Source organism: Cavia porcellus, unplaced genomic scaffold (genome assembly GCF_034190915.1).
Source record: "Cavia porcellus strain 051 isolate PalLab524CR breed Dunkin Hartley unplaced genomic scaffold, mCavPor4.1 scaffold_2, whole genome shotgun sequence".
NCBI classification, from domain to species: Eukaryota; Metazoa; Chordata; class Mammalia; order Rodentia; family Caviidae; genus Cavia; species Cavia porcellus.
The window spans coordinates 77,780,879-77,805,048 of record NW_026947485.1 but is presented as its reverse complement, the minus strand read 5'-3'; the positions used below and the strand labels follow the sequence as shown (position 1 = coordinate 77,805,048).

Sequence of the window (24,170 nt, the reverse complement as noted above, 5' to 3'; positions counted from 1 at the left end):
GACCTCTGAACAAGGGTTCCAGCGGGAACCATTTCCACAGATGGCCGTAGGCTGATGGCTCAGGGTTCCCCCTCTGCCCTTCTCACTTCTGATTTCTCTCCCTGAAGGGGGTTTTCACAGGACGGACCAGAGGGCTACTCTTTCCCATGTCATTCACCTAGACATGAGTCAGTTGTGAAGAGGGCAGCTCACAATTCTTTTATAAGTCTTAAGAAATAAAATTGTTTTGCTGGTTTTGTAATACTTTAACACTTGTTTCAGGTCACAAAATTGCTTTCAGAAATCATTTCTCCTGAATTGCTAACGATGTAGACAGGATTGTGGGTAGAGCTAAACAGTAGAGTAAGACCTCTGGTTCAGTCCTAGTACTAGAAACACACAAACCAAACCAACGAAAGCATGCAGTCTCAAGCACCCAATTCTTTCTGAGGACTACTGCGGGGTGACAGGAAGCTGGGCTGGCATTTCAGCTCAGGCAGAGGCTGATGCTCTGTGAAGGGTGAGGGCAACCCAGCAATTCCATGAAGCAAGGGCCTCAGTTGGACAGGATCCTTATTCCAGAAATAAGGTAACTTGGACAGACAGAGGCAAAACCACCTAACACCAGCAAAATCAAGACGAGAACTTAGGATTCCTGATTCCAGAGCCCACTGCTCTTCCACGAGATCACGCTACTGGGGTCCCCCTTACCTTGGCCGAATACTTAGCTCCGGAATGGTTCGAATAAATCTGGGGTGACTTATTGGAAGGAACCTGGAGGAACAAGTTGTTCAAATAATTTTCTCATTCTCAGTAACAGAGTGACCTAGAGATGAGGATTTCTCTCTACTCGATCCCAAACCAAGCTTACAGACTATACCCTCCTGCACCTGTGTACTGTTACTGGGAGACACAAGGGTTCTACTCTGGCCCTGTGTGCAAAGTGAGAAGCTGGCTTGTCTAATCCCTCAGGGTCATCTGATTTGAAAAAGCTTTTAAAAAGTCAGGCACAGTAGCACATGCCTATAACCCCAGCATGCCAGAGTCTAAGGCTGGAGGATCACTCTGAGTCTGAGACCAGCCTAGGCTACGTAAGCGAGCTCAAAGCCAGCCTGAACTGTATAGCAAGACTCTGTCTCAAAAACAAACACCCAAAAAAGAATTTCCCTTATATACCACAAACTCCTTCATTATAGAAACAAGAGACCTAAGAGGAAATAAATGCAATCTCCTAGGCACCTAATATACACATGCCCTTTTAGTCTGTTACTCCCCATTTACTTTCAGAGATTCTGAAATGAAAACTGGGCTGAGTGCAGTGGTCCATGCCTGTAATCCCAGGACTAGGGAGGCTAAGGCAGGAGGATCACCATGAGCTCAAGGCCATTCTGGCTACACAGTGACAGCCTGCCTCAAAGGGGGAAAAAAAAAAAAACCAGAAAGAAAACTAAAGCTCAGAGATACAAGCACATGGGCATAATCAATGTGGACTTCGACCTTGTTCTTAACCAGTCCACGGTGGTTTTTAAAACTCACACTGATAGATTCTGGCAAGTATGTTCTGTTAACTCAAAGACAGCCTGAGCCACATGACTTCCTGCAATGCTGACAACCCCTCACAGCCAGCCTGGCCCCCAGAGACCCCATACTTAGACGTCTTCACATCTCGCCCGCCGATCACTCGAGCAGTCACTGACTGTCCAACCTTCAGTGTGGCAGTGGGCATGGAGCCCTCCACCACGTCGTCCAGGATGTGGGAGGCATGGATACAACCAACTAGGCCCCCCTCCAACGTCACAACCACATGGGTGGGCTTCACAGACTTCACCGTCCCAGTGACCGTGTCCCCAAGAGCCAGTGTGTGCTGCCTTCTCAGCCCTGTGACCAGTGCCGGGTCGCCCTCCTCGTCGTCATCCACTGTCTCCGAGTCCTTGCGGGTCTGCCTCAGGACCCTCTGGGCAGCTGGCCCCACAACAGCCAGAAGCAGACCAGTCACTCCCGGTTCTGTGGTCTTGAGGACGAGGCAGACACCCTGGCCCACTTGCAGCTTCTCCGAGTCAAAGCGGAAGGTGTCATTGAGGTGAGAGGCCAGGGAGAAGGCCACCAGATGACCAGTCTCTACCAAGGAGGCCAATGCAAAGGACTCCTCCAAGTGCTGCACGGTGGCCTGGTACTTACGGCCCTTCTTCAGCTAGAAGAGAGAAAGTCAAGTGTCCCCACTGTCCTCATACAGCACTGCCACATGACACTGGTCTCATGCACAGGACAGACATTACTGGAATCACCGTTAGCACCCCGCTACCTTCCCCCAAAATTCAAAATGTGGGTATGCCTGAGTTCCACCAAAATGGCAGAATGCTCCAGTCCCCTACAGAAAACTGAGGGAAGGCTTAGTGTCTCTCCTCAAATTTTAAAACTGTAAGCAAGTCTGAACAGGTGTGGTGGTGGCAAACGCCTTTAATCCTAGCACTTGGGAGGCTCAGGCAGGAGAATCACCGAGTTTGAAGACAGGCTGAGTGAGTTCAAGGCCAACCTGAACTGCATAGTGAGGGCCTGTTCCATCCTCCAAAAAATACTGCAAGCAACTCAAGGTTAAGGATTATATCTAGATAATTCTTTGTAGCATAATCCATGACCTTCCAGTGAGTACAAATACAGGCTGGGGCGGAGGAGGGGCTGGGAGGGAGGGAGAGGAAAGGGAAAAAACAGAGGAACTAAGACACATTTTCTACAGGTACATATTCTCTATGGTCATTACATGTAGCTACATTGTACCAATAAACTTTTTTTTTTTTGGTACCGGGGATCCAACTGACTACAACTGCACTTCCAAGGCAGGCGCTTATGCCGCTGAGCTAAATCCCCGGCCCTATACCAATAGACTTAATTTTTTAAAAAATCACGCAAAAACAGGTTGTATTTAGACAGGCAAACAAAGGATGAACATTCTTAATCTGAAAATTAAAATCCACAATGCTGTGAAACCCAAATTATATCAAAACCCTTATTTGGCATTCAAAGTTTCTGGTGTTGAAGCATCTCAGATTTTGGATTTTCTGGATCAGAGATGAACACCAGTAAAATCAATTCAAATATTTCAAAATACAAAAAATGCCAAACTCTGACACATCCCTGGTCAAGCACTGAGACTAAAAAATACCAGAAGTCGTACAAGGTGCCTTATGCCTGCAATCCCAGTACTTGGCAAACTGAGGAGGAGGATCACAAGTGTGAAGCCGGCCTAGGTTACATACCCAGACCCAGTCTCCAAACAAATGAACAAACGAGAGACAGACAAATGTAACCTGCACATTTATCAGCATACAAAAGTACAAAGCTTCTTCTACTTTCATACAGGCTTATTAATTTAGTTCAGGTTAACCTTAACTCGCTGTGTAGCCCAGGTTAGCGTTGAACTCATGGTGGGGGATCCTCCTGCCTCTGCCTCCTAAGAGTGGGATTTCAGGTAACTACCACCATATCCAGTGAAAAATACCGATTTTGGGATTTCCCCTAAAACTCACTCAGGTCACCCTAAAATGTATGGCAGGAGAGGGTGTGGGTGTGCAGCCTGCATGTCAGAACTACAGATCTGTTTTGTTTGATTCATAAGACAGATTTTAAATATCACATTAGTTTCCAACATTTCCTACATACAGTTCAAATAGAAAACCAACCTCTCTGAAACATCAAAGAGCAAGTGACAGCCCTCTGGATTGAGAGGAGGGCAGGGTACTCCTCTCAATCCTGAGTCCCAGCCTGCCACACCCTAACCTGCACGTGTCTCCGGCCTAGTCCTAGGAGGGCAACCATCTACTGTAGTTCCAAACCAGTGACCACACCAGCCCAAGACATGGAAGAGGGAAAGTCCCACATGGATCCAGGCATTCACAGACTCCTGGATGGGGACCCTGAGCCACAGGAGTGGGAGGGTGAGATGTGAAACCCTAGAAACACTTAAGGCACAAGAAAGCTTACCTTTCGGGCTTTTCTGTTTACTAATTCCTTGAGCAGGGAAACATGAACCTCCAATTCCAACATGTCAACGTGGAGGATGACGGCCTTCCTCTTCTGCCCAGCCTCTACCTCCTGCCCTGCAGTGCAGAACCACACATGGTGGGCTCATTCTCATGCGCCAGGGTGAGCAGGACGGCACAGACCCCAGAACACAAAGAACTCCCCAGCCATAGCAGGGGAAACCATGGTTCAGGTGGGATCTGACATACAAATTATAACCAAGGGCTCAATCCTAAACCTCACTAGCATGCTGTCAGTCGCCTTGGTTTGCAGCCACACGTGCCAGGCAAGCCAGGCTCAGCTGGACCTGTGCACCTGCATATCCCTCACCAGCAGAGGCAGTAAGGCCCATGCCTCCCCAGCACAGTGGGACTGATGAGCAAGAGGGATCACCTACCTGCGCGATGGTATCTGCTGGCTCTCAGCACCAGGTCGGGCACTGGACCCCCACTGAGTACCACAGAGCCATCTTCCAACACTTCCTGCACCACCAGATCCAGCACCATTCCTGGGGTCATCTTGGCCAGTGTCTGGATCAGCACGGAGTCTGTCAAATGCCAAGGAAAGCACGGGTGGGGAAGGCGAAAGAGCACATTCCCTGGCTGTTTCCTCTGGAATGTGCTGTCGCCGTCAAGGGCAATGACTCACACCACTGAGAGGCAGGCTTACACTTTCTGTAAAATGCCCATTCCCTTAAAAGCTATTTAAAGACAGGGCTTCACAGGGTAACCCAGCTTGGCTCAAACTTCTGATCCCCTTGCCTCTCTGCCCACTGCACAGGCAGGAAGACCTGTGCCCTTTGCTAATTCTACCTAGCCATAATTTAAGAAACCAGTCAACAAACACCAGGAACACGCCTGGTGCAGCAGCACACATTAGTAATCCCAGCACTTAGTAGGCTGAGGCAGGAGGATTACTACAAGTTCCAGGCCAGCCTGAACTGCATAGAGAGACTCTGTCTTCAAAGAAAAGAAAGTATCAGGAACACAAATTTTGCTTTTGTTGCTACATTTTTTTTTCTAGTCTCTCAGGCTTTGTATTCACAAATGCCATTAGAGTCCCAACAATCTTACAAAATGGTTCTAAGTCGGGGCTAGGGATTTAGTTCAGCGGCATAAACGCCCACCTTGTAAGTGAGTGGTTGTAAATTCAATCCCCGGTATAAAAAAAAAAAAAAAAAAAAAAAAAAGCAAAAAGAGAACGGCTCTACATCTAAGAGTGACAGCTAATTACCCTTTGCACACTCAAGAACTTTATCACCCATTACTTGTTTGCCAAAAAAAGGAATGAAAACTGAAAAGAGTAAATCTAAACCACACAAACCCATGGCTACAGAAAGAGCTCAGGGGAATTTGCTTCTGGACTGGCATGCGGGGCAGCGGCGCTTTCTGAGATATGTAATGATTTTCTCTGTGGGTGGTGAGTAGGTATTGATTTCATAAACAATTACCTGGCTGCTACTTAATGATTTATGTAGAACACACTTACACTAAAAAATAAGTTTGTAATGCTAGACATAGTGGCACACAACAGCAATCCCTACATTCTGGGAGAGAAGGCAGGAGGGGGGCAAGTTTGATCCTAGCTGGAAAACTTAAAGAGACTCATCTCAAAATTAAAAACACAAAGGGTAAGGGACAGCTCAGTGCAAAGGCCCTGGGTTCAATCCCCAGTACCACACTCAAAAAATGTTTACCAAACTGGGTGTGATAGTGCGCACCTGCAGTCCCTACTATGGGGGAAACTGTGGTAGGAGGGTCACCCAAGCTAGGAATTCAGGGCCAGCTTGGGCAACAAAGCAAGATGTCTGCCTCACAGACACAAAAATATGCTGCCATTTGCAAAAAAGTTTTTAAAAGCCCAACAACTCATCCCAACAACGGGTATGGTTACAGCAAAGGCAGTCCTGCCCATCTTACCCCTGCCCATGGCCCTGGCCCTGCCCCTACCTTGGCTGCCCATAAGACTGCGCACACCATGCAGCTCCTCCAGGCACTGGCTCAGGAGCAGCAGGCTGGTGCTGCTGGAGGATCCCAGTCTGCAGTCGGACAGCCGCAGTGACACCAGCATTCGCTGCTTCTCCTCGTCCACCTTGGTCACTTTCACCACCACTGTCTGCCCTTCAACAAAGTGGTCACTTGGGTTCGTCACAAACTTGTCACTCATGATCTGAAGAGGGGACAAAAGATGGGGAAATGGAAGGCAGTGCATTAAGATAACCCACTTAATGTGCCTGGAAATGGGCTACAGACAGCAGTAGGACAAAGCGACCTAGGAAGCTGCCCCACCCTCCTGAGCATTACTCCCTCCACTTCCCTTTCAGACAAACACAGTGGGGTCCTGGCTGCAGGCCCAGGCTTTTGAAGACACCAAGCCAAGAAGGTGCATCACCAGCAAACGGTCCCTCTCTGACCCCAGTGGCAACCCTTTGCCCCCACTGTGCATGTTTTTGGGGTCTGCCCACTCACTCCCATCTGAAGTTGTCCAGGTAGGAGGAGATGCAACAAGACTTTCCCTGGCAAGACACAGAGAACCAAGGCCGAGGGCAAGGAAGCAACACTCAGGAATGCTCTGCGGCATGGACTCCCAGCCAGCTTTCACTGACTTTGGCCAAGGTCTCCATCGAGGTCTCAGCTTACTTAGCACAAAAGGCTTCCACCTAAGGGACTGTTAGGGTCCCTTTTCATCTCAAATACTTAAAACTCATGGTGGAGGGGACACTCATTTTCAAGGATATCCTGGTGCCTTGAAAACCCCACAAGACTACAACACCTAAACTGGGCTGCTCCGGAAAACCTACTTTTGAGCCCAGACGTGCTGAGTATAACACAGCTCAGCCTTCTTCCTGCAGAGAGTAACCACCGGCACCCCTCCCACAGCGGACAGGAGTTCAGCCTGCAATCAGGGTCGCCTCCCCTCTCCCAGCCATGCAAACCCAACCTCAACAGGATTAAAGTACTCCTGCTTCCCCACAGGCCCCAGGGGCCTGAAAGACCCTTGTAAATGGAGTGCACTCACCGCTTTGGGGGCCAGTCCGCTCAGCCCCGAGGGGAACTGGACGAACACACCGTAGTCCTTGATGCTCTTCACGAAACCCACAAGCAGCATTCCAGGCTGGATTTCTGAGAAGCTCTTGGGAACCTGGCCATCTTCTACTGCGGAGACCAAAGCCGGCTTCCTGCACAGCAGCTGATGGCACTTCATCAAGAAATGTTCCAGATGGACAGAAGAAATCTCCCCCCTGCCACCCTTGGCTCCTATCCTGAGTCTGTGTGTGGCCAGCACCACCACCATCCAGGACTCAGGACAAGTCAAATTCTCCAGGACAAACTGAGCTGTCCTGCGGAAACAGCACCTCTGAGTGGGCTCTGACCACCAGACTCACCAAGGGCTTTTTCCAAATGGATGTGTGACACAGCTCTCTGTTGCTGGAAGGAGTCACAGGGGATACTTGCCCGTGGTCTAACAGTGGGGTCAACCACTGCACAATCCTCTGCCACCCCACATGTGGACCAGAGAACCCAATTTTATCTCCTTAGCCACTGCATGGAGATTTCATCTTACACTCCTTGAGAAGCAGTGTCCTCCTTCAAGGCATTCACACACATCCCAAAGGAACCATGTCTGAGCCCCACACCCCAAGAGTCAGCAGGGCAGGGAAAAAAAGCACAGAACCCCCCACAAGGTAGTCTTCTGAACAAAAGGCACGAAGGCAGGCCAGCAGCTACCTTATCAACTGTTCCACTCTTCCGGCTGCACACTGAACGCCTCCCATGATCACATCCCTGCCCATTCTCACTGGGTACCACTGTGGCTCCTCCCTGGTCCCAGACCTGTGCTCTGTGACCTTGCTGGCTCTTCACTCTGACTGCTACCCTCAGCTGCTGCATTCTTTCCGGCCCGCTCTTCCTTTCCATACTCAGGCTCAGTCACTGGCTTGCTCTTGTGGAGGAATTTCTGTGGTCAAATGGCTAATGTTCTCCCCATGCTGTCTCCTACTAAAAGCAGAGTTTGACACAGAACCCCCACACCACCACAGAGGCCCATGATCTCCTGCTTTCTCTGCCCCACAAATGCTGATCAAGGATACAACCTGCTTCTCACTCTGGCTCAGACACAGCACACGATGAAGTGTGTCGCCTGCCTGAAGCCAGTGATACAACAGTGGGCCATTGGTGACGTGGTCCGATAGGTGAGGGGTCGGCAGGAAAGCAGGGATATTGTGGGGCAGGACAGCCACATGCAGCCCATCTTTGGTCTTCTCTAAAATCTTCACATCCACCAACTGCTCAGGACACACAAGGCAAACACATGTTCTTACACAGGGAGCAACCTGGTCTGCATTAAGGAAAATTCAGAGGCACCAAATCCTGCACCAGAGTGCTTGAAAGGCCCACCTTGCCCTGGGCCTCAACTACCCTCACCAGAACTCATTAGTGGGTTCCTAGTCTTTGGTGGGTACATCTCCTGGGTCCCAGAGCAAAGAGGGAAGTGCAGGCTGGCCAAGCAACCAGAGAGAAGCAGCAGCACCGTGCTGAAAGCCACACCACCCCAGAGCGTCTTTTCATGACTTGGATGCACAGGAGAGAATGTATATGAGGTCCTATCTCAGGACCCCTCTAGCCTTCAAATCTGATGAAGCAAAGTGTATGTTTCTGCTCTATGGGCTCTGGGATTCCACTCTGCGTGTTGGTAGCACCCAGTTCGTCATCACTTCAAGGTAGGATAGTGTCAGGAGTATAGGTACCTGCCCAACACTGATGGCTTTTTTGCTCTTCTGTCTGCGTTCCACACTCCCATTCTTTCGCTCTGGGTCACTCAGCAGCTTGAAGGATAACAGCATCCTTTCTCTGGACGGCTCACAGTTTAGTACAGCAACCTTCACCACCTGGCAAGTAACCACAGCAGCATGGCCACCTACACTAGCAGTAGCCTCACAGGCCCTGGAACTGGTGATTCCAGCAGTGCTGCAGGGGCCTGGAGATAGGTTCCAAGACCTTACTTACATTGGCATAAAAGCCAACAAAGAGAAAGGCAGACACTATCAGAATCCCCCAGCCAGTCTTTTGAAGAAAAGGAAGGTGTGAATAATTTTTTTGGAATGAGCCCAAATTTTTTTTTTTTTTTTTTTGTCTTTTTCATTTTTATTGGTACCAGGGATCGAACTCACGACTGCCTGCTTGCAAGGCAGGTGCTTATGCTGCTGAGCTAAATCCCCAGCCCCAATGAGCCCAAATTTTAAAAAATTAGTTTTTTTTAGCTGGGTGTGGTAGCTCATGCCCATAATCCTAGCACTCAGGAGACTGAAGCAGGAGGATCATTTCAAATTTAAGACCAGCCTGGGTTACAAGGTGAGCTCAAAGCCAGCTTAAACTGCAGTGAGACTCTGTCTCAAAAGGGCCAAAAAATAAAAAATAAAAAAATCAGTGTTTAGGGAAAGGAGAGAAATAGGTGTAAAAAGAATTAAGATGTGTTAGGTACACGCAGCAGCTCCCCACAATGAGTGTAATCAGGATATTTGCCAGCAAGGGCTTTTCTGTTCTCTCTGCTGCCTCCCCCAGTTCTGTGGCTGAGGCCCACATTATTGGGCAGCAGGCACATCTGTGCTGGATTCCTCATTCTCTTAAACAAGGCAGCCCCCAGTTACCACTCCTTTAAGCCTGTGCTTGTTGGGTTGCCAAGGGGGAGAGGCTTATCTGGCGAAAGGGCTACCTGGCCAACATAGAAGACCTTCTCCGGGTCAGGGATATGCTGGTCACTAAGCTCATGCTTGGGCACCAGCCCCTGCACATCGTTGTAAAACTTCACAATACAGCCATAGTCCTTGACCCTGAGGATGGCGCCATGTGTCTGCAGGCCAGGTTTGGCATCTTCATAGCAGGTAATGACAGGCAGTTTGGATGTGACCAGAGTTTTCTTCAGAGTCAGTATCAACTTCTTAGCTTCAGGGTCACAAAGTAAAACCTGGGAAAAGGACAGCTGCCATCAACAAGCTACCTGTTATTGCAGAGGCAAGCAGAAACACCAAAATTGGGAGACAGATTTATTTAACACCAACGGGCCTGACCAGGAATCAGTATTCAAAGTGTCAGGCTTCGATCTCTGGTAGTCTAGGGCTTACATAGGCAGGAAATACAGAAGCAGAGTGTTTGGCGGTTCTTGGTTGGTTACAGTTATTATTACTGACTGGCCTATGGGAAAACTACATCCTATATGTTCTAGTATACAAGTTGAAACTCTGGGCAAGCTCAGCTATAAGAAGTATACAGGTTGAGGGCGAAGGCAAGCTCAGAGTGCTTGAGATAACATATGAAATGTGTATCTGGTGTTGGTGGAAGACAGGAAGGCAAATCTGCTCAGGGGAGTAGCTAGCTGCAGAAATTTGACTCTAAAAAGTTAACTTTTTATTTTCCTCAGAAAGCCACTGAGCCATGGAGCTGGTTCACCCCCTTAACCCAAAGACTGTGGATCATTCCCCCAAGAGACTGTATCTCAGCTCTTAATAATCTCACCTGCAGACTGCAGCCTTGCTTCCCAGAGGACGACCACCTAAGACACATTACTCTGTTCTGAGCAGATGCCCCCTGCAGGCTGCTGCACAGTAGCCTTCAGACCATGCAGCTCTACTCATGGCTTATTTATGGACCCTTCGGAGGCTCAGCTCAGATCACAGTGACAACACCTCACCTCTGAGCTAGTAATGGTTCACGCAGTCCTACAGAATAAATGCGAGGACTTGCTTACCACCTCAGGAGTTAGCTATAAACTAGGACTGAGTGATCCGATCACCTTTCACCTCTCAGGTCATCTTCTTAAGGGCAGAGAAACTCATCATTCACTCGTTCATTTAATTTTGTCTTTTTGAGACAGGGTCTCACTGTGTAGTTCAGGCTGGCCTTGAGCTCACTTTGTAGCCCAGGCTGGTCTCGAATTTACAATAATCCTCCAGCCTCAGCCTCCCAAGTGCTGGGACTACAGGTGTGTGCCACCACACCCAGTTAACTCCTCTATTTTTATCCCATGACTTCACTATCTAAATATAAGTACCAACAGGCAGCCAGTATCTTTTTGTTTACAATGATAAAATAAAACACAAAGAAGAAAATCTAGACCCAGGAGTGTAGTTCTAGGGTAGAATGTGTGCTTAGCATGCAAGAGACTCTGGGTTCAAATCCCAGTGCCTGAATAACCCCACAATCAGAAGAGCTGTGCACTGAGCAGTGCACCCCAGGACCTGTGCTCAGCGTGCCATGCAGTGTCACTTTTAATCTTCACATCTGTGACACTGCTCTTAGACTCAAGCCTTTGTCAGAAACCATTCAGATTTCCAGCATTGTCTGGGGCACTTCTGGGCCTGCAACACATTTCACACTCTTTCCTTTAAGTTCTACCTATCCTTCCTAGTTCAGGCCTCATCTCTGTCAAAAATCCAGTAGACATTAGTGTTTTATAGAGCCATTTATTAGCTATGTGGCTGTAGGTAAGGCACTGAGGTCTAAGCTTCAATTTTTCCACCTGTAAAATGACAACAACGTATTTACTTTAGAGCAGTTTTAGGATTAAATGAAATACTGCACATCAAGGCCCCAGCACCACCACTGGCACAGGACACATATCGCATGCTGGTACCATCCGTGATTCTGCTGCTCCCACCCAACCCATTAGCCCGTTGTTATGGCCTGGGTCTGGAGGCCTCCTCAGAGCCTCATGAGATCACAGGGCTGGCTTTTTCAGAAGTGGCTGAATCTAGAGTGTGTGATGTCAAAATCAAGGGTATACAATTAGTAAATTAGTCCACTGACTGGTTTGTATAGTTCTGGCTAGGATTAAGGGTGTGAGTGCTACACCTGCCCTAAGATCAATACAACTTAAGGGACAGTCCTGTCTTTCCCTCTTGTTGCTTCTGCTGTCTTTTGCCACCATGGATTATTACTTTTCTGCCATGTGCCGTCCTGCTTTGGAGTTAGCCAATTATGGACTGAAACCTCTATAAACTGCGAGCTCAATAAACACTTCCCTCTTTAAGTTTGGGTGGCATGCAATTTTACCTAAGCAACCAGGGAAAACTAAGACACCCTCCTATTTTAATAATCAGATTTAGAAGTCAGGCCTGGTGGTGCACACATGTAATCCCTGCACTCGGGAAGCTGAGGGAGGATCATTGCAAGTTCAAAACCAGCCTGGGCTACAAAGAGAGTTCAAGGCCAGTCTTAACTACATAGCAAGACCCTGTCTCAAACAGACAGATAAGACAGACAGATAGATAGATTGATTGGGCTGGTCCAAAGGTAGTGAGTTATCTCAACTGATTGTTCAGTTAGTACAGACTGAACTCCTTGTTCTACTCTTTCCCCCCTTCTCACTACTGCACTTGACTAGTCTTAAAAAAAAAAAAAAAAAAAGATAGATTGATTGATTTAGTCAACCTATAGCATGTATGCCCTGTGAGCAAAAGGTCACATACTGGCTTGTTCTTTCTTCCGGGGTATTTTAAACCCCAATGATACTACACAATTCTCAAGGATAGGGACTCATATGTTACATGCTGTAATAAGGAAAAGGCAGAACTGCTCTTCTATCTAGCTGAAACCCCAAGAGAAACCCTTCAGAGGCTCACCCGGCACTTGACCTCATCCCCGACATGGTACTTCTTCTCGGGATTCTTCATTGGGATGTCAGCCAGGTGCATGGCAGGTACCAGGCCCCTCATCTGCTCACCCACCTTCACTAGCATCCCAAATGGCTTTATGGTCATCACTGTGCCCTAGAAGAAAAGGCACCATAAAGTTCCAGAATGGTCTCCTCCCTCTTACGACAACAAGTCATACTCTTTCAAGCCCTCCCTCCTGGACTTACTACATCTATTATCCAGACCTTACATCCTCATGGATCTAGCCTTCTCCAGCTTTAAAGAAGCTTTCTACATCTTTTGGTTTATTTACTTATGAAGAATGGGGAACTGAACCCAAGGCCTTCACACTGAGCTGTATTACCAGGCTTTCTTTTTCTCTTCTTTTAAGACAGTCTTGCTAAGATACCAAATTTCCCAGGCTGGATTTGAACTGGTGATCTTCCTGCCTAAGCCTCTCAGAGTGCTGGGAGCACCACCAGACCTGCCTCTTTCACACCTTTTTGGCTGAACGAGTACTGCCATTTTCCAAGAAAGTCCCAACAGGAGGGAACTGTGCCTCCTCAGCAATGAGCTCGGCCTAGAAAGGTGAGCTGCTCCATGGTCGGAGGAGAGGCAACTCAAACTGTCATCTCACTAACACCCTAGGGAGCTCCATGATCACAGAACTAACATGCTGGTTAGAAGTTATTCTCCTAATAATTAGCACCAAATACCAAATTCTGGGACTTAAGACCAACTGCCTCTGGGCAGTTTGGTAGTAGTAGGTAAGAATTTGTCTATCAATTATAAGTTACCTAAGGGAAAAGAAACAAAATCTAGTTAGCAGGCAGAGGCAAGGTCAGTGTGTCAGCACAGGACTAAGGAGCTAAAAGGTAACCTGTGAACGACAGAATGCACAAAGCTGGAGGAGTAGCTCAGTGTATGGTTTTGGTCTTACCTTTATCACTGCTCCAGTTTTGATATCATGATATTTAAGGTACTGAGCTTCAATAACAGACCTACAACAGAAACAAAAGACAAGATGAGATTACTGAACTAGGTCTAGAACTATAAACTCAGGACTACAACAGTCATGCTGTGCCCTCCAGGCCAGGAAGAGAGGGTACACGTACAGGCGCACACCCCACATCCCACACGGGCTGGGAAGACTTACGTCCGCAGGGAGAGCAAGGCCAGCTCGTCCATTTGGCTGTAGTCAATAATTCTGCACTTGTGAGTGTTCCCTGGTTTGAAAGCCTCAGGTCTGAAGCCATTCTTAGAATCAGAGAGATGGCTGAGCTGGGAAACAGCAAATGACTGAGCATAAACCGAGACCACAGGTCTGAGCTGCCAGACTTCAAAGCAAACAAAGCAAGAAGACCCCAGCATGCTGAGTCCCCACATATCGTCACCCACCATAAAACAGAACCTTATTAACTTTTCTGTTTTGTTTTGTTTTTTGAGACACGGCCTTGCTATGCAATTCAGGGTGGCCTCAAACTTCGTGCGATCCTCTTGTTTCGAGCTCCCAAGTGCCAGGATTACAGGTGTGCACCACACCTGGCCTCTGATTTTCTCTTTACTGTCACAGAATTTCAACAGGATCTCAGAACAGGCTAGATCATGGGTTAGTGAACTGCACTCACAAGCCAGCTAAAAACAAAAGCGCTCTTGGAACAGAGCCACAGTCATTCATTTACAAACTGTTTATGGCTATTTTTACGCTACAACTGAGTAGCCAGGACAAAGACCATAGAGCCTGCAGGTCTAAAATATTCACTACCTCACCCTTTAATAAGAACTTGCTGGCATAGTTCCTCATTTTGTTTTTTTTTTTTTGTTTTTTTTTTTGTTTTTTTTTTTTGAGATAGGGTTTCACTATTTGTTATGCAGTTCAGCTGGTCTTGAACTCACTGTGTTCTCAGAGCTGGCTTCAGACTCACAGCAATTCTCCTGCCTCAGCCTCCCACATGCTGGGATTATAGGTATGTGCCAACACACCCAGCTAGATCCTAACTCTGGTTTTTTTTTTTTTTTTTGGTACTGGGAATTCAAACTTATGACTTTATGCTTGTCAGGCACACACTTGTGCCGCTGAGCTAAATCCCAGGCCCCCTAACTCATTCTTGAAAGTACCAAATATGGCAAGATGGTTCTGATGCATTGTACTATAAAAGATTCTGCTCCAATCCCTACCAATCACTGAATTCTAACAATAAGAAACTCATATCAAGAGATGAAGGAAGCAGAAAAGAAACAGAAGTTAACATGTGTCCCAAAGCTGTTTTGGTGAGATCCCTGCCCAAACCAAAAATGCCATACCCGAGCATAGGCCAAGGCCCCGTCCTTCAGCCTGAAGGTCGCCCCTGCCTTGTTGAAAAAGCCCTGGACAGGGACATCCTGCAGCACAGCTCCTAGGTGCTGGCAAGAGAGCCGAGTGAGTGGACGTCCAGGCTGCAGGAAGATGGGGCGCAGGCTTAGGCGCACAGCTCTGGTCCGAGGGTGCACACAGAGGACGCAGGCTCTCACCTAGACAAAAGGAAGGGCAAGGATGAGCAAGAGCCACATGGCAAACACTTGAAGTAATTTCTTTTTTGTTTTTTTCTGAGACAAGGTCTTACTATGCAATTCAGGCTGGTCTTGAATTTATTATGTATCCTAAAATGGCCTTGAACTAGAGTAATCCTCTTGTCTCAGCCTCCCAAAAGCTGGAATTATAGGTGTGCTCCACCTTACCTGGCTGAGAGCAAACTTCCAGGGTCAAGATTCCCTGAATGTTGACCAAAAATGTAAGTATTAAAATCTTAAGAACTAAGGTTAACCCATATAATCAAGCAGTGTGTAGAAAAGTCAAAATGTCCCAAAGGGACTTTGTCTGACTAAACCAATGCTTACTCAAGGCCAGGAAAACATATGCTGGTGTCCCCTCAACACCAAGAAGTGATGCATGTACAACAGAAAGCATGTACTGGTTCATTGCAACCTCAGCTTCTCTGAATGTGCCCCAAAAGCTTGGTCTAATCACAAGGTTAACACATACTAAACACCTTCACTTCACGCATATAAATGACCACAGAAAGCAGAACACTACCCCAGAGACCATCAACATGCCAACAGTATTGTTACTAGGTGGTAGAAAACAACTATTTTTTTAAATCTTTGTAGTATCCATAAGTATGCATTACTTTAAAAAAAAACATTTAAATATTCACGTTGTATACAATTTTAATATTTAAGTAAGTGTAGAAAAATGACATCAGGTTAATCACTATTAACATTCGATTGTTAATCACTATTAACAATCACTATTGACATCAATTAACTGACCCTTTCAGTGAGCCAGTGGCAGCCATAAACTGGGAGGACAAACAGGAGGCCAATTTGCCCTTCCTCTGAGCCAGCAGTAACTGTGGGTGGGAGGAGAAACAGGTAGTACCCTTCCCGTGAGCCAGCCATGCACGCTGGGAAACAAGAAGAGTTGAGATGCACCTGCTCATAAGCAACTTGCTGATTCAGAGGAACACAGACAGAGTTGACAGCAACTGAGGTACAAAAACAACTTAATGCTTGTATTGTCTGACTGACTTTGCAGACCTAAGGCTAGCCTTGAATTATTACATATCCTAAAATGGCCCTGAAGCATTTATTTGAGCATTTATTTAGAGGATGACAAGATGCAATATAGCAATTATGGGGGATTTTCTTCTGTCTTATTTTTGAAATCCAATATTGTTCTGTTTTATTTTGCCCTATTTTATTGTTTTGTTTCATTCAATGTTCTGGTTGGTTTTATTCTATTTTGTTTGATTTTATTATGTCTGAAGGCATGGGCAGCAATTTTGAAGATAAGGCATTATGGTAGCAGTTGTTGATTTCCTATTACACTGTTCTGAAGTCACTTTCACTGCTTTGCTTTGATTGTTTTATTGTTTTAGGTTGTTTGGCTTTATTCTCTTTAAACTAAATAAAAACATTTGATTGGATAATCTAGCATTTTAGCCAGGTGTGCTCTTTGTTTTTTTAAATCTAGTATACTACTCTAATTAATCAATCAACCTAAACATACGTAACTCTATGTTAGACACTTTTCTAAAACACTTTGTTATAAAAGCAAATGACTAACCAGGCATGGTGGCACACACCTGTAATGCCAGCACTCAAGCTGAGGAAGGAGGACTGCATGAGTTCAAGACCAGTCTGGGTGACATAGTAAGTTCAAGACTAGCCAGAACTATGTAGTAAAACCTATCTAAAAACAAAACAAAATGAACCACAAAAAAAAAAAAAAAGCAAATGACTTAACTGCCCCCAAACTCTGTGGAATATGGAGTAAACCTGCAAGCTGCCTCACTCTACCTGAATCTTCTCTAACCTCAACATGACCAGTGACCATACTTTGTGCTCCCTCGAAAACACTTTTTTGTTTGTTTGTTTGTGTTTCCTTTTTATTGGTACCAGGGATCGAACTCACGACTACCCACTTGCAAGGCAGGTGCTTTATGCCGCTGAGCTAAATCCCCAGCCCTGAAAACACTTTTTATCATTGCCCTCACCTCCTCTCTGTACAGCTGCAGTGTAATCCCAGGATCTGCCTGAGGCTGGCTGGGACACCGGACAGCTGCCTGAGACACAGCTGGAACCAAGAAAACATAGGGAACATTTCTTACTGTTTGATTTGAGAAATACATTCCAACTTTCTTGGGATCCAGGTGCATGAAGTCAACCAGGCCCGTGAAGAAAGTGAAGAAGTTCAGGGTAAGGCCAAACTGAGTCACCTAGAAACAAACAGGACACGTTGTCTCTCTGAAGAAAGCAGCACTGTAAGAGACACTGCTCACAGCATCAGGGATGAATGATTCTTCGCTGGGTAGCTCTCCTCGCCCTGCTAACCCTTAGTAATCTCTCTTCCTACAAAAGTAAAAGGCAAGACAAACCAAGCACTAGCTGTTTTTTTATTTAGTAAGCTCTCTTTCCTTCTAGCCTAACTGACATTGATTCTCTCATCCTCTGGATTTCTTAATGGGATGAGAGCTTTAAACAAGTATCCTTAGGGAACTACCAACCTGGCAACTTAAATAAATTGCTACTAATGTGGATATTCACCTAGATCAAGAAGGCAAAACCCAAATGCTTAAAGAAGGGGAGAGAATGACCAAGAACAAACTCATTCACCCTCCAGCACCTCCCCAAAACTAAGATAACAAGCACCTCAAAAAAGATCTGTGAGCCGGTACAAAAAAAAAAAAAAAAAAAAACAAAACACAACGATCTGTGGGGAAAGAAACTGAAACCAAGAAACCAAGTCAGCTCCCTAGCTCGTCTTCTCACCTACAGGACCCATCCTTTTCCCTCTGCCACAGAAAACAGGACACTTTTTTTTTTTTGTGAAAGCTTGATCAGAATCAATACTACAGGAGGATGCAAGTCCTACAAATGTAAATAAAGAAAACTTCTGGGCATCATACAGATGTGAAGACATGCGTCTCTTTGTCCCACACTCAGCCATGCTTACACTCTCCTGGGTGCAGATTACTGGGCCCTAAGATGCCAGAAAAGGTCTACAACAATGACATCTGGGGGCTGCATAAAGAAAATTTGCAAGCTCCTGTTTCTTTCTTTCTTTCTTTTTTTTTGGTTTCTTTGAGATGGGGTCTCACTATGCAGTTCAGGCTGGACTTGAACTTGCAATGATCCTCCTGCCTTAGCCTCCTGAGTGCTAGGATTACAGGCATGCACCACCATGCCTGGCTAAATTCCTGTTTCTGACAGTGAAATTGATCAACCAAAAAAGAATTTTAAAACAGGGTAAGGATTATTGAGCAGACAGAAGATATCCTATTGGCTAATAAAGATGCTCAACCCCATTAATCATTAGGAAAATACAAAGCAAAATCACAATGAAATACAGCTTCACACCTGGACTTCGATAAAATCATGTCTTGAAATACCAAAAATCAAGGGAAAAGCAAAACAAAACTCAATGCCTAAGATCAAAAAGAGATATGAGGGGCTGGGGGTTTAGCTCAGCGGCATAAGTGCCTGCCTTGAAAGCAGGCAGTCGTGAGTTCAATCCCCGGTACCGATAAAAAGGAAAAGACAAAAAAAAAAAAAAAAAAAAAAAAAAAAATGGTATGAGCAGAAGCTTCTTACTCTGAAACATAAAGGTAAAATTACAAAAGCTAAGCTAATAAAGGTAGAGATTAGAAGAGATGATATATTTCTTCATTATAAGCCTTTTAATATCCATTGACCTTTCAGATCTGTCCAAAAGAAATAAAATGTGACCCAAATATGTAACTTTAGCTGAGCATGGTGGTACATGCCTATAATCCCAGCTCTTAGGAGGCTGAGGAAGTTCAAGGCCAATTTGAACTGAATAGTGAGAGCCTATCTCAAAAAGAGAAAGCAAACAAGCAAACAAAAAAGTAACTTTAAGTATTTTGGCCTATTTTAAAATCTACAAACAGGTGATTTTTTTTTCCCCCTAGCACTGGGGATCAAACATAGGGCCTCACACAGTTAGGCAAGCACTCTATCACCAAGCTACCCAACTACCCTGCAATTTATTTAGTAAGTTGATGTAATCCAGTGTGTCCCTTTTTTTCTTTTTTTTTTTTTTTTTTTTGAGTACCAAATAATGAGCTATAGACCCAGCTCTTGCCAGGCAGGAGATGTGCCTCTGAGCTAAATCCCTGGCCTAAAACATTATTTTTAACAAATGCCACTGGCCACATTTTAAATGCTCAGTAGCCACAGAAGACTCACAGCTGCCTTCTCCAGCATTTTAGACTGCACGTGCATCAGTGCTTTAACAGTAACTGCTTTTCTTTTAGAAAATGATAGTAACACAAACAGCTCACCTTCTGCACCTGAGCCTGGAGCACCAGTCCTGGTAGCAAGTTATTCAGGTTCCAGTTTTGTTCCTGAGTAGCAATGGCAGTAGAAATCTCTGACTGCTCTATGGACAGGCCAACAACTCCTCCATTGCCTTTCATCTCCTCGATGATGCAGTTCAGGTATTGACCCACTTTCAGTTTAGCACCTGTAAGTCCAGCCCCAACCCCAAAAGGAAAAATGTATCACTGAGAAGGACCTTTAACATAGGTCCTAGTGGAAAGCACTCATGGCTTACCTTCCCAGTTAGCATCTAACACTCCCCACATTCCTAGTCTCTAAGAGACCAACTCCAAGAAAGGAATGAAGTTGCCTTAAGTACTCTGGAATTCAACCGCTCCACAAAAACATGAAAATTTCAATAAGCTAGGGAAGTTCAGGGGCCGAAATACAGTAGAATCTTCTCAGTGAGGAAAACAGAACCAACCCACCAGCACTCAGTGAGACTGTAGCACCCCCTAGCCCTTCAACAGCTTCCCTTTCCTACCAGCGAGGATTAAGCACTAGTTTTCCAGAAGCCAGTCTTAGTTCACGATTCTGTCTCACTTCTCACCAAAGTGGCATTTCAATATTACCCTCATATGTATAACCTTAGCAGCAGGCACAGCCTCTCTTCTGGCCCTCACCTTTGTTCTTCTGTCGGATGTATTCCTGGGCTTTCTGCTGTGGCAGAAAAGCTCTGGTCCCCTCAACACCAATGTCCACTAGGTAGCCATGGTCTTCCAGGCTGGACACGGTACCTGTCAGCAGCTGGGAGAAGAGGAAACATTCCCCAAAGTTCTAAGTCAGAGGTTATAATGGACAATAAATATCAACTAGCAAATGTGAATGTTCCCACCATTAATCTCATTGCTGTCCCATAATTCACCTTCCAATTTTAACTTTAAACCACAATCTCACTAGAAGACAGACGAGGGGAAAGACTTAGGTCATGCAAAGAGGGACAGAACCATGTGGCCTTACAAAGGCACACCCAGAGTCACAGCTACCAAGAAAATCCAGAGCTACTCTCCAACCATTAGTATCTTTCAAACACCTCCAAGCCTCAAAAATCCTACTGACTTTCTCAACATTTCATGGGAAGCACATGGCTCTGACAAAACTACTTGGTCTCTGGTAAGTCACACCTTTGAGTGCCCAAGGAAGAGAACATCTGTCTGCGGTAGAATGCACAAGATCAAGTGCCTGTGAGACCATCTGCCATGGAACAGGCCGCATTTTTATCCAACTAAGGCCATTCCCAAACCTCATTGCTTCTAACCAAACACTGCAAGAGCGTGTTGATCACCTCAATGTAACTACCAGAGTACTTACAGGAATGCAGCTTCTGGCTCTGCACCAGGATTAATTTTCCTGCACCTCCATAGAGATACAAAGTAGTGGGAGACATATGCACACAGCTGGCAGATGAACTGACTGTCGCTCCTATCTCCTGCTCCCAAGAGGGCCTCAAATATCACACACAAATGCCAGAGGCCTCTGAAGAAAACTAACTCTGCGAAGCTTGAGGAGGAATTCCTCACTGCCATCAAGTCCCTACACAGGCTCCCTGTGGGCATTTTTTATGATGTCACCACTGAAAACTGGCCTTGCTTTCTCTTTCTCCTCTCCAATGTAATGAAATGAGGTTCATGTTTTCAGTATTCACTAAAGCACCCAACCACCCCAGGAAGCCTTCCTTACAGGACAAGACTCACTTCTACAAGGAGAGATTAGGCTGACACTAAGGGGTAGCCTCAACCAGAACACCCAGGGCACTGGGCAAGAAGTTATAGGGCCAGATCCTCACCTGTGACCCAGATACATACCATGCCAGGTTTCAGGGCCTCAGCACTCAGTACTCTGTTGACATTTCTGGGGTTCAGAGAGAGCTTGACACTCTTCTTGCCCTGCTCTGTAATGCTCACGCTGCTCACCACACATCTCACAAGCATTCCAAGTGAGAAAAGTTCAGGCAAGCGGAGTAGGTCCTGCATAACACAAATGACAGAGACCTGATGTCTACCTTTATCCTGAACCAAGAATCCACCACCTAGTGACTTCTCATTCTCCAGTCTCAGAGGATGCAGGAGGTGAATGACTAGTAACGATGCTGCCTATGAAGGAACACAGCTTTTGCAGCCAAGTCACAGCTTTGAATTTCAGCACAAGGCCTCCAAATAGTTCAATGTATACCAGGCATATATTAATGATCTGTTAAGGGTTGACTCAACTTAACTGACTCTGCCTTATCTCCTACTCTGTAAAATACTTCCAACCCCCACTCTATCACTTTATCTCCCAAAAATATCACCGCTACGTCCACGTCCCTAAAACCAATGGTCTGTTTTGCAGTCCTTTCTTGCGTGGTCTGTATCTGCTTACTTACTTACTTTGTATTTATGCATGCTGTTATAGATGAAATGCAGGCTTCGTGCAAGCTCATTGCACTCTACCCTGAGCTAGTCTTCCTACATGACCTTTAAAAAGCACTCAACACTATATACTCCTTTCTTTAAACCTTTCATCCCCTTGTTCTCCGTGCCCTATACTGCTTTATCTGATGCAACTCTCCTTCAACACAGCAATTAAAATTAAAATGTGTTTATTCTATGGACTTTTAGGCTCTTCTCACTCTAACTGCTACCCACAAGCAACTTTATCCCACTTCATAGCCTCATTCGCCACCTAAGGCCCACATCTCCATGCCCAGCACCCACTGGATGTCTCTACTGTACCTACAACTCAGCACGCCAAAAAGGCAAGTTATAATCCTCTCCCCCATCAAATCCTGTACAACTGCCCTTGAACCTGCCCCCAAACCTCTGCCTCACTGTCAATACTAAATTTTTCATTAGGATATGACTTATTTCTCAGTCCTTAGTAGCTCCTGGACACAAGGTACTTCAATCTCTGAGCTTGGACTACTAAAATTATCTCTTAACTGATCTCTAGCAATTTTTCCTGCCTTTTCAGTCTATTTGCTATGGTGTCTACCTGTCACCCACCCTAACGAGAACATTTCAAAAACACCTAGAATTTAAACCAACCCTTAATGTAGCCTGGAGAACTATGGGTGAGCTCGTTTCCACTCAGCTCTCTGTCCTACACCACTCTCTCCCCTGCTCTCTCTAGCCTGCTAACGTTGACCTTCTCCGTCACACTGCATGCTGCGCCTCTGCCTGAACACTCTTTATTCTGTCCTTCCGATTTCAGCTCAAACAGCCCTTCTTCACAGAGGTCTTCCTGGTTCTGAGGACCAAGTCAAAAGCCCCTTTAATTGTTTAAAAAATAACATACAAACTCCTTATTACAAATTTTTATGACATCTAAGCTTTTTCAGCTGAGCACTTAGGCAAAGTGATAATTTTACATTTTACCACCTAAAGGTTTCATCCAGATTTTCCTCACCTTCAAAGGTTCCTCTTGTGCCACCTGTTCATTCAGCTTTTGGGTATAGGCATCACAGATTTCAGTCACTTGCACAAACCCCTGGAGGCCATTGGGCAGGCCAATCACCAGTTCCAGCTCATTTACCTCTTTGACGCAACCCAAAATCCGCATTCCCTTGCACAGGGACTAGAAAAGAAAGAGTAAAACATGCACAGTGAAAAAGAAATAGATGATAGAAAAGTTACAGAGTCTGGCTTTAAGGCTCAACGCTGACATGTAAAAGCTACAATTAATAACTAAATAGAAATAGATGTATGTGTAGATATGTTATCAGATATCTGATCATACACTACGAAAGATCGGACAGCAGCAACAGGAGCACTGAGTTGTTAGGGTATACCTTTGCCTTCCAGCATGTCCCAAGCAACACAAACTCAAAACACCTGGCAGATGACACAGGGGAGAAGGCAGGCCAAGGGAGACAAAAAGGGCAGCGTGCAGCACACATGCTGGCTCGGACAGGCACAACCCGTACGCAGCAGCTGGTGACTGCATCAGCACTTAGAGATCTTCATAGGGAACAAATAAACCACTCCAATAGGCTGAATCTCAGTCTTTTACTCTAAAAATCATCTGACTTTCTTTTCTGTTTTATAACTAACAAAAAATTGAAGGTTATAATCTAAACCTTTAAGAAATGTAGGACCATATCACTTCTCTGAAGTCAGTGAGTATCTACAAAATGCATAGGATTAATGACTGCTGAAGTTAACTGACCATTCTAACCTCTGAATCTACCAATACGTAAGTCTAACAAAAACACCAGCAAAAACATCAAGTCAACTTTAAAAGAATTCCAGGCACTGGTTAGCAGTCAAAGGAAATAATGCTTAATTCTCAGCAGGATTTGCAAAAATCTCTACAGACACATGCATGATTTACATATGTGTATAGTATGTGAGAAAAAGAATGAAGAAAAAAAGAGGAAAGAACACACACAAACTTAACCAAGGTAGTATGTTTAAAGAAAACCAAACTTAACAAACCTCAACACTAAGGATTTCAAACTTCTCTTTTACAGACTTGGCCTTCTCTCTCTTTTCAATTTTCAACTTTTTTGTTTTTGCTGGACCATTCTGATTCTTTTTCCTTTTGGTGGATTCTTCTTCAATGGAAATCTAAAGGGAAAAAAATGACACACAAAGGTCCAAAAGAATGAGAAGCAATAACCTTTCCCTCATATTTTGAGTAATTCGTCACCTTGCTGTTACTATTAGTCTCCCATTCCACCTCATCC

General features: G+C 45.5%; 1 protein-coding gene across 4 annotated transcripts in view; it reads right to left on the bottom strand.

The window, feature by feature from the left end:
* Pdcd11 (programmed cell death 11) overlaps nt 1–24,170 on the bottom strand; it is a 38,577-nt gene that overhangs the window by 12,511 nt on the left and 1,896 nt on the right. For 2 of the 4 annotated variants that reach the window (XM_063244634.1, XM_063244635.1), the window contains exons 3-21: nt 23,920–24,051; nt 22,892–23,059; nt 21,310–21,471; nt 20,128–20,251; nt 19,468–19,649; nt 17,161–17,382; nt 14,930–15,136; nt 13,782–13,906; nt 13,566–13,626; nt 12,614–12,760; nt 9,709–9,960; nt 8,744–8,884; nt 8,087–8,281; nt 7,015–7,185; nt 5,946–6,165; nt 4,394–4,543; nt 3,958–4,073; nt 1,629–2,170; nt 691–753 (exon numbers count right to left, since the gene is read on the bottom strand). In XM_063244634.1, the coding sequence (XP_063100704.1) occupies nt 691–753; nt 1,629–2,170; nt 3,958–4,073; nt 4,394–4,543; nt 5,946–6,165; nt 7,015–7,185; nt 8,087–8,281; nt 8,744–8,884; nt 9,709–9,960; nt 12,614–12,760; nt 13,566–13,626; nt 13,782–13,906; nt 14,930–15,136; nt 17,161–17,382; nt 19,468–19,649; nt 20,128–20,251; nt 21,310–21,471; nt 22,892–23,059; nt 23,920–24,051 (3,380 nt within the window). The remainder of the gene's footprint in view (nt 1–690; nt 754–1,628; nt 2,171–3,957; nt 4,074–4,393; nt 4,544–5,945; nt 6,166–7,014; nt 7,186–8,086; nt 8,282–8,743; nt 8,885–9,708; nt 9,961–12,613; nt 12,761–13,565; nt 13,627–13,781; nt 13,907–14,929; nt 15,137–17,160; nt 17,383–19,467; nt 19,650–20,127; nt 20,252–21,309; nt 21,472–22,891; nt 23,060–23,919; nt 24,052–24,170) is intronic. The other 2 variants (XM_063244636.1, XM_063244637.1) reach the window with 2 other exon arrangements.